The sequence below is a fragment of the Euprymna scolopes genome, chromosome 7, assembly GCF_053919585.1.
Source record: "Euprymna scolopes isolate OS-2025 chromosome 7, ASM5391958v1, whole genome shotgun sequence".
Taxonomy (NCBI): Eukaryota; Metazoa; Mollusca; class Cephalopoda; order Sepiida; family Sepiolidae; genus Euprymna; species Euprymna scolopes.
In genome coordinates this window covers 159025804-159043303 of record NC_136488.1, presented here as the reverse complement: position 1 = coordinate 159043303, position 17500 = coordinate 159025804, and the positions used below count along the sequence as shown (strand labels likewise).

Sequence of the window (17500 nt, the reverse complement as noted above, 5' to 3'; positions counted from 1 at the left end):
TTCCCCTCCCCATGTTAAGAATGGCGTTTTAAGTAACGTTATTTCAGCACGGATCACTCTCTGCATGACTCATGCAGTGCATGAGTAACGAACTTAATAAAAACACTGGGTGCATTCCTTACAAGTGCAAAAAACTTTCCAGTACTAGTTTTGCATTATCATATTGCCATCTGGACTTAGGGTTGGTGTTAGAGTTAATGAAAAACTTGTTTTGTGTGTGTGTGGCCGATTAAAAAGAAGTTTTTGTTTTTCATTCTTCCAAGAGAAAAATGCTCTTAAATTTCCACATTAACTCTAAGTTGGAGATAGCAATACGGAAAAGAAAAATATCCAAATTATATTCATTTTGAAATAATATATATATATATATATATATATATATATATATATATATATATATATATATATATAATGTAGAAAAAAAAACTACGGAAACGGTGAGTGCGTACGCGTGCCGGAGGCTGTAATTCTATGTTGTCCATGTATTTCATTATAGGACACTGAAATGAAGCGGAGCAGAGCACATCTGTTCTTGGTGCTAATGCAGAGAGTGATCCGCGATCCGCGCTATTTTTTTATATCGTACTTCCAAGTTTAAATTTTTCTGTTTTTTTTTTTTTTATTCAATTGTACGGTTAAAGTACAGAATAAGGTACAAAACAGTAAAACACCCTCCTCATGTTAAGAATGACTTTAAATAACGTCATTATTTCAGCAGTCAGCACGGATCACTCTCTGCATGAGTACCCTGTTCTGATTCTGCATTGCATCTCTTTTGTCATCGTTCAGTGAATAAATCTTTCTAGACCGAGACTATTTTCATTTTTGTCTCAATCACGCACCGTTTTAGGGAATTGAATGTTTCCCCATGTTTAAAAAATGATCTTATATGCAACTCTACCCTCGCGGGTAGGTGAAGAATAGAAAATTTCTTAAAAAATAGTCGATAATCACAACAAACAGCACCTAGTTACCTCGACATTAAAATAAAAGGTACTTATGCACTTATGCTACCGTGCTGAAATAACGTTATTTAGAAAGCTTTTCTTAACATGGGAGGGGAAGGTGCTTTGTAACTATTCTGTACTTTCAACTTAGAATTTGGTACTAGTGCAGAGAGTGATCCGGACGTGGGTTTGTATTACTGTACACATAGATTCGAAAATGTTGTCAAAAAACAAATATATAACAAATAAATGTTATCAAAGGCAAGATAAGTTACTTTTCTACCAAACTAGATATATTTTTTGTGTTTTTATTCAATGTATTGTAACATGTTTATTCAGTTCGAAAAACATACAGTGTTTACCGATGTATTCGAAAATTCAAGATGGCGTCTCACACCCTCTTTAACACCGTAAGTATGGAAAAAGGTGTCATAAATAAAAAAACTAAACTAAATACTATTAAAAACCCGCAGAATATATGTCAACCTATGTCACGGTAACATATATTGAGCAAGTTTTTAACAGTATTTTATCCGGTTTTTTATTTATAACATCTTTTTCCACACTTACCGTGTTAAAGAGAGAATAAGACGCCATCTTGAATGTTCCACTACATCGGTAAACACTGTATGGTTTTCGAGCTGAATAAACATGTTACATTGAATAAAAACACGAAAAATATATCCAGTTTGGTAGAAAAGTAACTTATCTTGCCTTTGATAACATTTATTTGTTATATATTTGTTTTTTGACAACTTTTTCGAATCTACTGTACAGTAATACAAACCCACTTCAACCTTACAATTGAATAAAAAAACAAAACTTTAATTAAACTTGGAAATACGATTTAAAAAATAGCGCGGATCACTCTCTGCACTAGCACCTACAATTTAAAAGATATCGTAAAACTTGAATTTAACTTAAATATACTATTTTTTTTAAAGCACGGTAAGATAAGTGCATAAACTTCAAGAACAAAACAAGAGACCCTTTTTTGATTTTGTCCAATCAGCAGGAAAGTGAGTTTTGTAAAGTTTGTTTTTCAATATGGAAGAAATAAAATGCAATCAAGTGCGTGAAATAGGAAGTTTTATTTGTATGTGAAAGATTGGTGAGCCTCAGTAAATATATAAAACAATAAATTATAAAGAGAACCAACGGGTTAATTACTAAATTCAGTAATAAGTTACCAATTCAAGAGAATGATCAACTACGCAACTCGCTTTGTCGTTGGTTCCAAGGATTTCTTCGTGTCAACTTTTTAATGCCGTTTTTTTTTTTCTTCTTTATTGGGAATTTGTTTTAAATTAAACACAATTTTTGGTAAAACTATACAAACACCGTGAAATTTTAACAAAAAAAAAATACTACTCAAAAAAGTCATTTTATCGAGTGGATCAATATGCAACATATACCTAATTAAATAATCGATAGAATTCTCGGGAAACGCTCAGGTTCCAATAATCATTATTTGTACGAAAACATGACATGCTGTGCTGGTGCGCTTTATTTAATTGGTGCGAATCTAGAATTCAACCAAATGTAAAAAAAAAATTTTTTTTTTTTTTTTAATAAAAATACAAAAAAAAATTACGATGTCATCACGAAACGAATAGGTTGAATTCTGGATAAGGACCGTTTAAAATAATTGTATAGAAAAAGTTAATTGAAACAATGGCATTAAAATAACTCCTTTACATTAAATTACACCCCCATTAAAAATACACTATCCATCCTCCATGGAAAAAAAAAATTTTTTTCATTACGTTAATTATGTCTAAGAAAAAAAATACCTTAAATTATTTTTGGTGCTTATGCACTTATGTTACCGTACCATTTTTTTTTTTAAAATAGTATTTTCAAGTTTTACGATATCTTTTTTAAATTGTTAGGTGAAAGTACAGAAATACAAAACACCCTCCCCATGCTAAGAATGGCTTTCTAAATAACGTTATTTCAGCATAAGTACCTAAAGGATTATAGACATGAAAAAATCCCTTAAACTGTTGCGCGCGGCCAACCCGGAAAGACAAAGTTCTTATGAAACGAAGTTAATTAATTTTAAATATTAAAGAGATTCAATTTCATTCATTTTTTTTTAACTTTGATTTATTTCAAAATCCGCATTTCTACAAAATTTGAGCAGAATATGGTACTTGTGCATTTGTTACTGCGCTGAAAGAAACCCATTCTTAACATGGGGAGGGAGGTGTTTTGTATCTATTCTGTACTTTCACATAACAAAAATATCGTAAAAATTTAATTTAACTTGAAAATACTATTTTTTTTTTAAATAGAGAGCGGTAACATAGATGCATAAGTACCCCAAATATTTCTGTTGATAATCATAAACCAAGTTTTTGCTTATAAATTCCATAGAAGCACCACATTTTTCTTTAATCTTTTAGACAAATCATGAACTTTTTGCACGCAAACAGAAAATAAAGCAGATTTTTTAGTGTTAAAAAGTGAAACATTTTTTTATGTCGTGGCTTTTAAATAAAATAGTAAAATTGGTGTTACTAAATTTTTTAATTTATAAAAACATTTTGGAATACTTTTAAAAAGTTGGAAAAGTAAAGACATCACAAAAGTTTCTTTACAAATAAAAAATTTCCATATAATACAAAAAAGAAAAAACAATCAAAAAAATATCTTTCGGGCGCAATTTCATTTGTTCAGTCTGCTTCCGCCTTTTCTTTATTAGTGATTATTTAATGTAAACACAAGACTAAAAGTATTTTATAAACTAAAATATTACTTTTCTTTCTTTGCATTAAACTTTATTGCAATCAGTAAAATGATCAGAGAAAAATCAAGTTTCTATTTCCAAAGCTGGGAAACAAAATCGCTTTGGCGGTTCGCTTCAAAATTAATTGCGGGTCAGAGTAAAAATAAAAAAAATAAAAAAATAAAACTTTCATTTTATTTTATTACTTTTCAGATTGACAGCATTTCATTTTATTATTTTTTTCCTTGGCGGCGGCTGATTTTTTTTTTTTTTTAAATCTATAGATTTAAATCAGATCGATAAACCACCAACCAATCTATTGCATTTTATATGCTTAAAAAGGGGAGGAAAATATGGTGCTTCTAAAAAATTGAAACCGACCCCGACTTTTATAGAGTTAAACTCAAAACTTACGATTAGTTTAGGGTTAAAAAAAAAAAAAAAAGTTCAAATTCTGTAAAATCACAAAACTTTAATTGTCCAGAAGATGGGAACTACGCAGACAATATCAAATATTTACTGGGGAGTTGTTTGGGCTATATAACTGCTGTGCTCCCCACTGCAGAAATGTTAGACATGAAGATAATTTAATACGGAGAAGAGGATTCAGCTCCCCCAAGTATAGGGCACTTTCGACGGGTGTAAAATTTGATCGAACTTGTCGAAATTCTGCGATAGTGCCACCTTTGGCGACATATAAAGCAATCTCCCTTCATCTGTGGGGAGATAATGTCTGGGATAACGGCCTCTTCGAATAATCATTCCGATCTACGGGTTAGGTTCGCAAAGAAACCAAACCCCTGTGCCCGATACTACACTTGGATCGTTACAAAAAGTGCCAAATAACTGTCTCCTTCCGTAAATCCCTTTTCAACAATAACAACAAGTGTCATCGCTAATAAATAAAACAAATCTAAACACATTTCGCGGGCATAAAATATATACATTCATGGATTGAAAATATTTTTCTTTTTCATGAAAATAATTAAACAAAAACAAAAAACTTACCATTATTTTCGAGAAGAAAAGAAGTTAACAAATGCGGTGCTATATCCTCTAAACCAATACAGAACTCGTGCATTGCCGTTTCTCCTTTTTCAGATAAAATGTCCAGAAATAATTCGGCGCGGCCTTTTCGATCGGCCAACGCAGATATTTCATGCTCCTGTGAAACAGTGAAAACACCCTTGTGAACAAGTCTGGGTAATACTTTTAAAACATCCAAATCGTTTATTATAGCCAACTTGTGCTTGGCTATCAGGCGAGAGATACTACCTTTACTCGCCATTTTAGTCGACTGAAAATGTTCGACTACTAGGGTGCCCGCCGCGGTACATTCCGATGTAGAACTTTTTTTTGCCTATGACAGACGGACGGCATATTATTATCAGGAGGAAAAAGAACGGAAAACCCTTGCCAGTCACATTAGCTTTAGTACCCTGTGCGCGCGTGTGTGTGACGAGGAGGGAGGAAGTATACTTTATTTACTTAAAGCAAGCACAAGGGAGTCGAAAATTAAGTCAAGCGATACTTTATTCGCTCTGTTTTAACTTTTTGTGTTATTTTCAAGCTTTCGTAACTTAGAGGCTTCTCATTAAAAAAAAAAAAAAAAAAATTTTAATCAAGTTATCGTTTAATATTTTTTTATTTCCACAAAAAATAAAATGGTTCAGTTTCATTTAATTTTTTCGACACTTGCGTACAGTTGTAGTATAACATTACTAATAGTTATTTAACTACTTGCTTTCCGTTTATTATTACGATGGACTGTACATGTGTCTTTGTTTGTGTCACGTGAATTGTTGTGTATTAAGAAACAAACATAACAATAATAATGGCGACAACAATTCGGTCTCTCCATCTTTGTTTTTTGTTTTTTTGTTTTGTTTTTTTTTGGGGGGGGGGCTTTAAAATATCCAAACTCGAATGGTTTTATTTGTGAAGATCAACAGATTAAATTATGGAGGGTGTGAAGAGAGAGAAGAAAAAAAAAGTTAAACAAAAAAAAAAAAAAAAATGCGAAATTCTCGACCGGAAGTTACCCTCCTGTGACGTCATAACCGGTGCGGAAGTTGGAGAAATATAGATAAAAGCATGGAGGATCTCTTTGGAAGTGACACGGACAGTGAAGCCCGTAAGTAGATTATTCCTGTATTTTATGGGTTGAAAGTTGTGTATATTCTACAAAGGAATATTCTTGAATCAGATCTATATCATAAAATGTCTGCCTGGTAATAAGTTGAATGATAAACGTTTTCTGGGTATGATCCGCGGCATGTGGTAGTCAGCAGACAAAGTAAAAGACACTTAAGCCGGCGTTACATTTTTGAATATATTGACAACCGCAAATTTTAGACTTAAAATTTTACATGTTTAAAATATATGAATCTATTGCTTTAAAGCAACAGCACTAAAACCAAATAATATAGAGCACTGTGATTGTAAAAATAGTTGTAATCCTCGCACACAAAAGTATGGTTCCATAAAACCATCAACCCTTTTGTATTGAAATAGGTACAAACGTTTTAAGATCTAGTTTTTCTTTTCAGGCATTTTGTTTTTATCTGTTTTTAAAATGTGTATACATTTAATATTTAAACCTGAATACTGAAAGATCCGTGCCAAGTTTTGTACTTCAAAAATTGTATAAAACGATTATCAGTGACCAGATGTTTTGTTTAAGAAAACACTGTACCTCTTTAATTTGCTTGCCTCGCCACGAATACAAAGTCGGGAAGCTTATTCAAATTGGCACTTATGGCGGCAATTAAAAGTAAAGAAAATACAGAAAAGTCCTTATGATGTAGTGATGTACGTACTTGTTACAGAACGAAGATGTCATATTCCAAAAATCACGTTATTTGATCAAGTAGTTTTTCTTTCAAGAAAATCAAATTTTAGGATTGAGTTGTTTTTGTCAGGAATTATGAAATCCGATGAAATAAATTAGGGGGAGGCAATTCAAATCAAAGTTGATAGGTAAAAAATCAGCCTTATGTTCAATAGTTTCTTAGTAAAATCGCTAAAAGTCGTAAATTGGTTTTCTTAGTTTAAAAAAATTTACTTGATCAATATACATCATTTTTGGAATATGACCTCTTTCTGTAACGAGTACGTACATCAAACGTTTCTGTATTTTATTTTTAATTGCTGCCATAAGTGCCAATTTGAATAATAACCAAAGTTATATACAATAACTGTTTTTAATGTGAGAAAAATCCAACCCTCCAAAATAGTTATTTCTGAATTGGGAGCAAACATAAAACGACCCTGGTGTCTAACTTTGTCCCGTGGGGAGACATTGTATATAGAAACATAACCTGTATAGTCAGTCGCGTCGGCACTATCGCGGCTCACGAGTAAAGGAACGGCTGGCAATAAACGCCCCCCCCCCCACACCAAAAAAAGAGGGTGCTTGTTAAGATATAGTCGACAGATCGAGTTTTTTTTTGTTTTGTTTTTTAAATATGTGGTTTAAGCAAAAACAGCAGTACTTACTTGTCATGTCAAAAATATTGATATATCAAAAATTTACGAAAATTAGTCAATTAAAAAAAAGTCGGCGAACCCGTACGAGAGTGCTCACCCCATAAAAATGCGTGTTTTTCACCTTTTTCTTGGCGATTATCATGATTAGACTGAAGTACTATATTAGCAGAAAAAAATTTGAAAAAAAAGGTATTTTTTTGGATTAGGTTCAGTTCACCTCCACAATTTTCTTTTAAATGAATTTTATAGGTTTTCGACTATGCTGAATATCAAAGGCCTTCGACAAGGTATGGCATAAGGGTCTACTTCACAAGATTTCCAGCTACGGTATAACTGGAAATGTTTTCTCAATCATTAAATTATTTCTCTCCGATAGGGTCATAAGAGTAGTGGTAGATGGACAAAAATCGGAGGCCTGCAATATAAATGCTGGAGTCCCTCAGGGGTCAATCCTGGGCCCAACTCTCTTCCTGATCTACATCAATGACCTCCCTAAACACATACTTAAATCATTCGTTGACATCTATGCTGATGACACGACCATCTACGGCAACACATCAAAGGCTGTAAGTAAATAGATATTTGATAAATAAAAATATTCTTAAAAATATAGTAAACAGATTTTGTGAGGTTGGACCTAGAGCAGTACTGGGAAAATGGTGGGATCCTTCTATCGCTCCAGAAGATATCTCACTACTAATGCAATTCTCTATCTGTATAAAAGCCAAGTACGTCCAAGGATGGAGTACTGTTGCCACATCTGGGCAGGAGCTGCTAAAGACAGCCTATCCTGCCTTGACAGAGTACAAAATAGACTTTGTGGTTTAGTGGGGGAGGCCCTTTTCTCTTCCCTGCAACCTTTCTCCCACAGAAGAGACGTTGCGAGCCTGTCCTTGTTTTATCGTTATTTCCATGGCAGGTGCTCGTCTGAGCTCCAATCCCTCGTCCCCCCCTCGCCAATCTTTCACGAGAAACACCCATCTAGCTGAATCCACTGTGAAAATTTCCCCCCCCCCTCTATATCTGTGCCTAAATCAAAACGCAGATTCCATGAACAAAGCTTCTTTCTTAGAACTGCACGCCTGTGGAACTCTGTTCCGTCTGCCTGCTTCCCACCGGACTACAACTTGGATGTCTTCAAGTCCAACATTAACAAATTCCTAATGAACCACCCCCTTAAGTAAACACTTCATCAAATCTCCACACTAACGTAATGTACTTGCAATAACCCTTATCCCTGAGTGGCTTCTGGGCCTTGATAAGTGGTGATCACTGTGTAAAAAAAAAAAAAAAAAAAAATACACCAGAATGTGTTCTGATGAACTCGTTTCACTTGTACCCCCTCGACGTACATATCCCCAACAAACTTGCTTAGCAATAAGATCTCATCCCTTCACTGTTGATGCCCCTAAATGCCAGAAAGCTTTCTATTCTAATAGTTTCTTCCCTTGAACAGCTAAACTTTAGAATTCCCTTCCTGCTGCCTGCTTCCCTGGCTGTACTGATATGCAGAAGTTTAAATATAACAAACCAACATCTTGTTAATCTTTCCTAGACATGGCCCCAAATAGTAGCCTCTTACGTCCAAGTGGCGATATGCTTTGTAAGGGGTGAACATGAGTAAAAAAAATTTTTAAAAAAAAAAAAAAGTCCGGAGCAATGAAGAAAGTGAGCCCCTTAAAATTCATTAATATTTTTTGTTTTTGTTTTTCCTGCTAATATAATACTTAAGTTTGTAATCTATGATAATCATTGGAAAAAATTTAAAAAAAAAAAGGGGGGTATAAAACACGCATTTTTAAGGGATGGGCACTCGTACAGGTCCGCCAAGAAGTCTATCGCTATCGGCAAAAATAAAACGTCCATTAAAGTGACAAAAAGGGAGATAAGTATGTCTTTTGTATTTGCAATCTTCATGCTATTTTCCGTAAAAATTACTTCTAACTATAAATAATTTTCTACTCGAATTTTCGTAATTTTTTGGATATATTACTATTTTGGTACTAGTGCACTTATTGATCCGTGCTGAAATAATGTTATTTAAAAAGCCATTCTTAACATGGGGAGTGTGTTTTGTACCTATTCTATACTTTAACCTTACAATTGAATAAAAAAAAACACAAAACTTTAATCTTGGAAATACAATTAAAAAAAATAGCACGGATCAGTAAGTGCACTAGCATCACTATTTTTGACATAACAAGTACTGTTTTTGCTTAAACATTTTAAAAAATCGATCTGTCAACTCTATCTTAACAAGCACCAAAACCAGATCAAACAGAAGCTACACTTTTATCTGAAAGCCAGATTACAATATATGCTAGGAGTAAAAGCATAGGTTATTTTTTAAAACTTCATTTTGTGTAATTGAAATCATAAAATAAATTAATCAGTATTTAGTCTTGTTGATACTCAACAACAAAACAGTAATTCGAAAATAAGTCTAATTTTTATTCCTGTTTCTATCAAGTTGAACCATTTTTTTCCACTGAGTGAAATTAAAATGCTAAATTCATATTCAAAATAGAATAAGTTTCTAATATACCTATGCGATCAATATACTGCTTAACTAATTTGCATATGAATTTGCAACAGGATATCTAATTAATTCACTAATATTCTTTTCTTAATGACTTTTTCATTTTATAATACAGTTCAAAGTATGCATATTCAATATATATGTATATATATTCATATTTTGTTTACAAAAACTTTTAGATAAGTCATTGGTACCGTCGGTTTCAAACCCAACAATTAGGAACCGTTTTAGATATCCATATCAAGCTCTCTTCAGCCAATACTCATTTATCTTATGTGTCATGTACATCTATAATATATACCATACATAAGACTTGCTTTGGTGTAAGTATCCTGATACTAAATCTGACCAATATTTCTCTAAATTAGGTACCGTTTTTATATATATACTAGCAGTTCAGCCCAGCTTTGCTCAGGCCCTATATACTGCTTATAACTTTGTGCATATATATATATGCAAAGTGTCCCAAAAGAATCTGACGGATTTTAAATTTTATTAACTTCCTCAATATTTAAGTTATGCTTACCAATTTTAATATGTAGGTAGATGAGCCTCTCCGTGATTTTTTGAGATAAAGTAAGATATCATAGTCTACTTATTCTAATTTTATTTACACAACTTAATCTAGGATATGTTTTCCACAAGTTCTAATTTTAGTTATGAAAAATGATGTTACTCAAATGTCCACCAATTCCGGTTACTTCATCCGTCGTTACTCCACACCATACTATACATTTTTTAGGGTGTAATTGCCGTTGTGCTGTTGCGTGGAGATTTTCCGATCCCCAAATCCTGCAATTTTGCTTATTTATGAACCCATTCAGATGAAAATGGGCCTCATCGGACATAATGAGGTTTTTGAGAAAGTTTGGGTCCCCATTGGCCAAATCTTGGAATTGCATAGCATATTCCAGCCTTTTTTCTGGATCGTTTGGATGAAGCTCTTGCACCAATTGAACTTTATATGGAAATTTGCCCTCTTCGTGAAGCATTCTGTGAAGAGATGATCAAGAGACCCCAATTTGATTTGATCTCCTTCTTACTGATGTGGATGGATCCTCGGCCGCACTCTCTGCTAATCTCTGACGATTCTCATCATTTCTTGCTGTACGAGGTCTCCCAGATTTAGGGAGGTCACATACAGACCCTTGCTCATTAAATCGAGCCACCATAGCTTTTTATTGCATTGGGAGTAGGGGAATTTCTTGTGTTGAAGTTTCGTCTAAATTCTCTTTAAGTTTTTGATATTGACTCATTCAACCGCAAATATGACTCTACGATGAATATCTGCTCCTTGGTAGTGTAACGACTCATGATGACCTTAGAAGGGTTACTCTAGATCCGAAAAAATCCAAGAAAAATATAAAAAATTAAGAAAGTTCTGATTTTTTTTTTTTTTTTTTTACCATCAGCTTCTTTTGGGACACCCTGTGTGTGTGTAAGTTTCGTGGTTAAATTTTAAATTCTGAAAAAGCAACATATAGAGACATATTCGATTTAAGAATTTATTGTTTGACAAAAGGAATATATAGAAGGGGTTATTTTAATTTCCTTAATCCATAGATTTTCAACAATGAAGTTGATCCTAATAAGACATCCAACTTCTTGGACATCTCCTTAAATCTAAATTCGGAAACCTACTCCCCTTACCATAAGCTTAATTTGAACCTTTTCTGTGTGCATAAACAACCGAATCATCCCAGATCTATTATCTATTTTATCGTGCCATCCCTCTCAAAAAGAATATCAAGCCTATCAGCTGATAAGAAAACATTTAGCCACGCAGCAACCTTTTACAATAATGCCTTATGCAATTCAGGATATACGGATAAGATAGAATACATAGGTAACAAACTGGAAAACAAAAATAAATCAATTATGCATAACATGACTCAAAAGAAAAGCAATAACTCCATCTATAACTCCTCGAACAAGCATAATCCTAATCCAGATCACACAAAGTCTAAGACTAAATCCAATAGCAAACGAAATAAAAAGAATGACAATAAATTAAGGCGAAAAAATCCATATGGTTCAACCCATTATACAGCTCCAACGTAAAAACTAATATACCAAAGAAATTTTTTTAAATAATTGAACAATCCTTTCAAGAACCCCATAGATACAGCACTATATTGAATAAAAATTCAGTAAAAATCTCTTACTCCACTATGCCTAACATAGCACAAACGATAACATCAAACAACTCTAAAATAAAAGCTCAGGCCCATCCCCCACAGATTACACCCACACAAAATTGTAATTGCCGAAACAAACAATCTTGCCCCTTAAGAAACGACTGCATGCACAAGGACGTAATCTATTCATGTACAGTCACTGAACTCCCAACCACAACAACAAGTGCAACTGATAGAACACCCAAAAATCGTACTCCAAACATATTAACTACTGAACCAACAACATTAGAGAGCTCCACTGACTCCCACTTTGCCAACCCCATAAATAAGACACATGATAACACCCAGGAATCTCATCCTGAAAACGATTCGAACCCAATCATCCCGTCCCCCTCTACAAGTTCATCCCACACCCATAGTAGAAACACCAACAGCTAAAACACCATCAATGCAAATGTAAAATCCCACACATATATCGGTGCAACAGTAAATCTAATTAAACTGAGAATTTCCAACCATATAAGCTCCTTTAATAATGAAAATCCAAATAGCAATAGAGGCACCTCCCTAAAAACTCTGATTAAAGACCTCCAACATAGAAATATTCCATACTTGCTAAAATGGGATTTATTGAAAAAATCCAATTCATACTAAATCTAAATTCTGCAACCTTTGCACTTCAGAAGCAGTTTCAATAATAACATATCCTAAAGCCACAATAAACACCAAAAATGAGCTTATTTCGTTATGCAAGCACAGGAAAAAATTCAAGTATAGCCAGCTCAAAACCACTTAAGCCACCATACCTGAACTAGTTTTGGCATGTTGCCCCTATATGTATAAGCATGGATTAATGCTTGTATGAGTGTATATGTATGCATGCATAAGGGGGTGGATGTTGCATGCGCTGTAGCTATGTTAATATTTACGTATGTCTATATGTGTACTTATACATGTTTGAGCAAGTATGTTTGTACATGTCTATATATGTATGGCTGTACATCTGTATACATGTGTGTGTGTGTGTATATATATATATATATATATATATATATATATATACATGATCTTATCTCCATTAATTTCATTTCCTTATATATGTGGATATATATGTGTGAGCTTGTAGGCATGCGTTTTTTGTTGAGTGTATATACATATGATTATGAGCTGTAGTGTATATATGTATGTATGCACGTGTTTGTGTGTGTGTGTATATATATATATATGTGCGTGTTTGTGTGAGCATGGACATTTAACGGAGTTACACACCTTAGCTGTATATTAGAACACTGTCTATATCTCCTTGGACTATATAAATGCGTTGACGATTTGGGGATTATCCCCCTCTCTAAAATAGGATCATTAGATAAACCCGATCATTTGTTGATGTATGTATATCTTTAACGGTAGGTGCACGCTCTCTGTATTTGTATGTTAGATATATCAGTGTGCGCACCTTTATCTCTTTTTAGACATAACACTTATGTAGATGTTTATTTGCTGTATGTATACGATGGTATGCAAAAGAGGGTATTACTTGCACGCTTGCATTTGATTATAGCGATGTTCGTCCGTGCATATGAGCGCAGTTGTACACTCGAGTACGTGCGCATGCATACTCGCCCGGCTGTATAAGTAGTTCCCTTCTCTGATATGCGTGTTTGCGTTGTATGTATATATGTAATTGAGTGCACATGTGCATTAGTATAAAGATGCGTGTGTATATAAGTCTGTATTTATGTATGCATGGTATGGATCAGTGTTTGTGCGTAAGTGTATACTATGTATATGTGTATGTCTATATATGTATGTGTGTCTGTGGGTATATATGTGCTTATATCTGCACTTATGTTTAGGTTTGACAGATGGATATACAAGTAATCATTATATAAATAGTTAAAATCAACCACGTTTGGGCGACCCCATACGCAGCCCCACATTTAAATCAATTCTCCTCATTATAAAAATAGCTAATTAACCACAGTATATAAAGCACTCACTCAAACATGAATTCCAACTCAATGAACAACAAAACAAACTCATCCTTAGATCGCCTCCAAACAGAAATATATGTATTTTAAATAAAATTTAAACAAACTTTATTAAACCAGATCACACTACAACAGCAAGCGTACTAAACTGACTTATCTCAACTAATCAAGTCACCTTTAAATATACACTCAAAATTAAAAGAACCTAACCTTAAACTCACTTAAATAAGTAACCCTCCAAACATTCCATATTTTCAGACCATGACTCGTCTCTATCTTCACCTCATCCGCTCACCCATCCACACAGCAAAAACAGCACACCCACCCCTTACCCCTTGAAAATCACAAGAATATCCATTTCCCATTTGAACTTAAAATCAAGAGGTCAGCCCTTTTAAAGAATACTAAAATACAATTCCTCCCCCCCCCTTCCCACCGAAAAAAATTCCATTAAGAACCTGTATGCTCGCACACTTTTAACCCTTCCCCCCTCTTTCTTTACCCACCCCACTCTCGTCTTTCCCTCATCTAAAAGGCTTCCCTCGCCCACTATCAACAAGAAAGCAAACTATCTTTCTACTGAGACTCACACCAGAAGCAAGCTGTCCAACGCACCGTTCTGATTATCATCTCCAGGATTATTTTGCTACCTATACTATTGATTTCGAGGTCCATTGCATACTTAACTCAATGCTCAAATTCTATTACTCATGGGGATAATTACAATTGGAATGGTATATCCACCCAATATCGGATACACTTTGTCAACACCGAGAAAGCATTTGGACGACATCAACCAACACGCACTCAACGCAACAACGAATAAGGCTGCCCCGTATACTTTTCAAAAAATAAATAAGGAGCAATATGCTTTCACTATATGGGAATATCACTTTCTCCCATGGGCCTATTTTCTGCCCACCTGAATTTATAACCCCGAATGACATTGGACTCCTTTCCGATAATGGATTACCCAGGTTGTATCAACTTCTCTTTTCGTATAATTTTTTTTACATATAATTATTCACAACCACTCAAAAAACTATTTTCAATAATTGTGCTGAAAAGCAAAATTAGCGTCCATTCGCAGCTGAACATTTTGTTAACCGCATTTCATTTCCTCTGATAGGAGCCATTGTTGAAAATCCACGGATTAAGGAAATTGAAATAACCCCTTCTATATATTCCTTTTGTCAAACAAATTCTTAAATCGAATATGTTTCTATATGTTGTTTTTTCAGAATTTAAAATTTAACCACAAAACTTATATATTGCTCTATTCTTAAATATTGAGCTTTTTCCTTTTTGGTAAGGATCACCTTGAAAGTATTACTTCAAGTAATATCTATCAGGATTTTTCATATGAATTCTATCAGTGTCTTATCTCGCTTTATATATATATATAATATATATATATATATATATATATATAATATATATATATATATATAATATATATATAATATATAATATATATATATATATTATATTATAATATATATATAATATATAATATATATATAATATATAATGTATATATATAATGTATATATATATAATGTATATATATATAATGTATATATATATATATATAATGTATATATATATAATGTATATATATATAATGTATATATATATAATGTATATATATATAATGTGTATATATATGTGTGTATATATATATGTGTATATATATATAATGTGTATATATATATAATGTGTATTATATATATATAACATATATAATGTATGTACATATATAATGTATGTATATATATAATATATATATATAATATATATATAATATATACATATATAATGTATGTATATATATAATGTATGTATATATATATGTATATATATAATGTATATATATAATATATATATAATGTATATAATATATAATGTATGTATATATAATGTATATATATAATGTATGTATATATAATGTATATATATATAATATATATATAATGTATGTATATAATGTATATATATATAATATTATATAATGTATATATATATATGTATGTATAATAATGTATATATATAATGTATGTATATATAATGTATATATATAATGTATATATATGTATATATATAATGATATATATATATATGTATATATATATAATGTATATATATAAATGTATATATATAAGTATATATATATAATGTATATATAATGTATATATATATAATGTATATATATTGTATATATATATGTATGTATATATATATAATGTATGTATATATATATATGTATATATATATATATATATATGTATATATATATAATGTATATATATATATGTATATATATATATATATATAATGTATATGTATATATATATAATGTATATATATATATATAATGTATATATATATATAATGTATATATATATATATATATATATATGTATATATTATATATATATATAATGTATATATATATATATAATGTATATTATATATATATAATGTATATATATATATATAATGTATATATATATATAATGTATATATATATATATGTATATTATATAATGTATATATATATAATATATATATATATATATGTATATATATATAGTATATATATATAATGTATATATATATATATATAATGTATATATTATATATATATATAATATTATATATATATATATATAATGTATATATATATATATAATGTATATATATATATATAATGTATATATAATATATAATGTATATATATATATATAATGTATATATATATTATATAATGTATATATATATATATAATGTATATATATATATATAATGTATATATATATATATAATGTATATATATATAATGTATATATATATATATAATGTATATATATATATAATGTATATATATATATAATGTATATATATATATATATATTTATATATATATATAATGTATATATATATATATAATGTATATATATATATAAATGTATATATATATATAATGTATATATATATATAATGTATATATATATATAATGTATATATATATATAATGTATATATATATATGTATATATATATATAATGTATATATATATATAATGTATATATATATATAATGTATATATATATAATGTATATATATATAATGTATATATATAATGTATATATATATATATAATGTATATATATATATATAATGTATATATATATATATAATGTATATATATATATAATGTATATATATATATATAATGTATATATATATATAATGTATATATATATATATATATATGTATATATATATATATATAATGTATATATATATATATAATGTATATATATATATATAATGTATATAATATATATAATGTATATATATATATAATAATGTATATATATATATAATGTATATATATATATATAATGTATATATATATATAATGTATATATATATATATATATATATGTATATATATATATAATGTATATATATATATATATATATAATGTATATATATATATATATGTATATATATATATATATATAATGTATATATATATATATATAATGTATATATATATATATATATAATGTATATATATATATTATATATATTGTATATATATATATATAATGTATATATATATATAATGTATATATATATATATATATAATGTATA

General features: G+C 30.2%; 1 protein-coding gene and 1 long non-coding RNA gene across 3 annotated transcripts in view; one reads left to right on the top strand and one right to left on the bottom strand.

Annotated features, from left to right (window-relative positions):
• The window catches only part of LOC145280214 (uncharacterized), a 268962-nt gene extending 263848 nt beyond the window's left edge, over nucleotides 1-5114 (bottom strand). Inside the window, exon 1 of the long non-coding RNA XR_013868580.1 lies at nucleotides 4687-5114. This is a non-coding gene — a long non-coding RNA (uncharacterized LOC145280214). The remainder of the gene's footprint in view (nucleotides 1-4686) is intronic.
• Nucleotides 1-17500, top strand: part of LOC145280213 (uncharacterized) — a 67079-nt gene that overhangs the window by 342 nt on the left and 49237 nt on the right. The window contains exon 1 of one of the 2 annotated variants that reach the window (XM_080131989.1): nucleotides 5672-5812. The exons of the other annotated variant lie outside the window; for it this stretch is intronic. Within the exon in view, the coding sequence (XP_079988115.1) occupies nucleotides 5773-5812 (40 nt within the window). The 5' untranslated portion in view covers nucleotides 5672-5772. Of the gene's footprint in view, nucleotides 1-5671; nucleotides 5813-17500 lie in introns of those variants that run through there. 2 annotated transcript variants of the gene reach the window in all.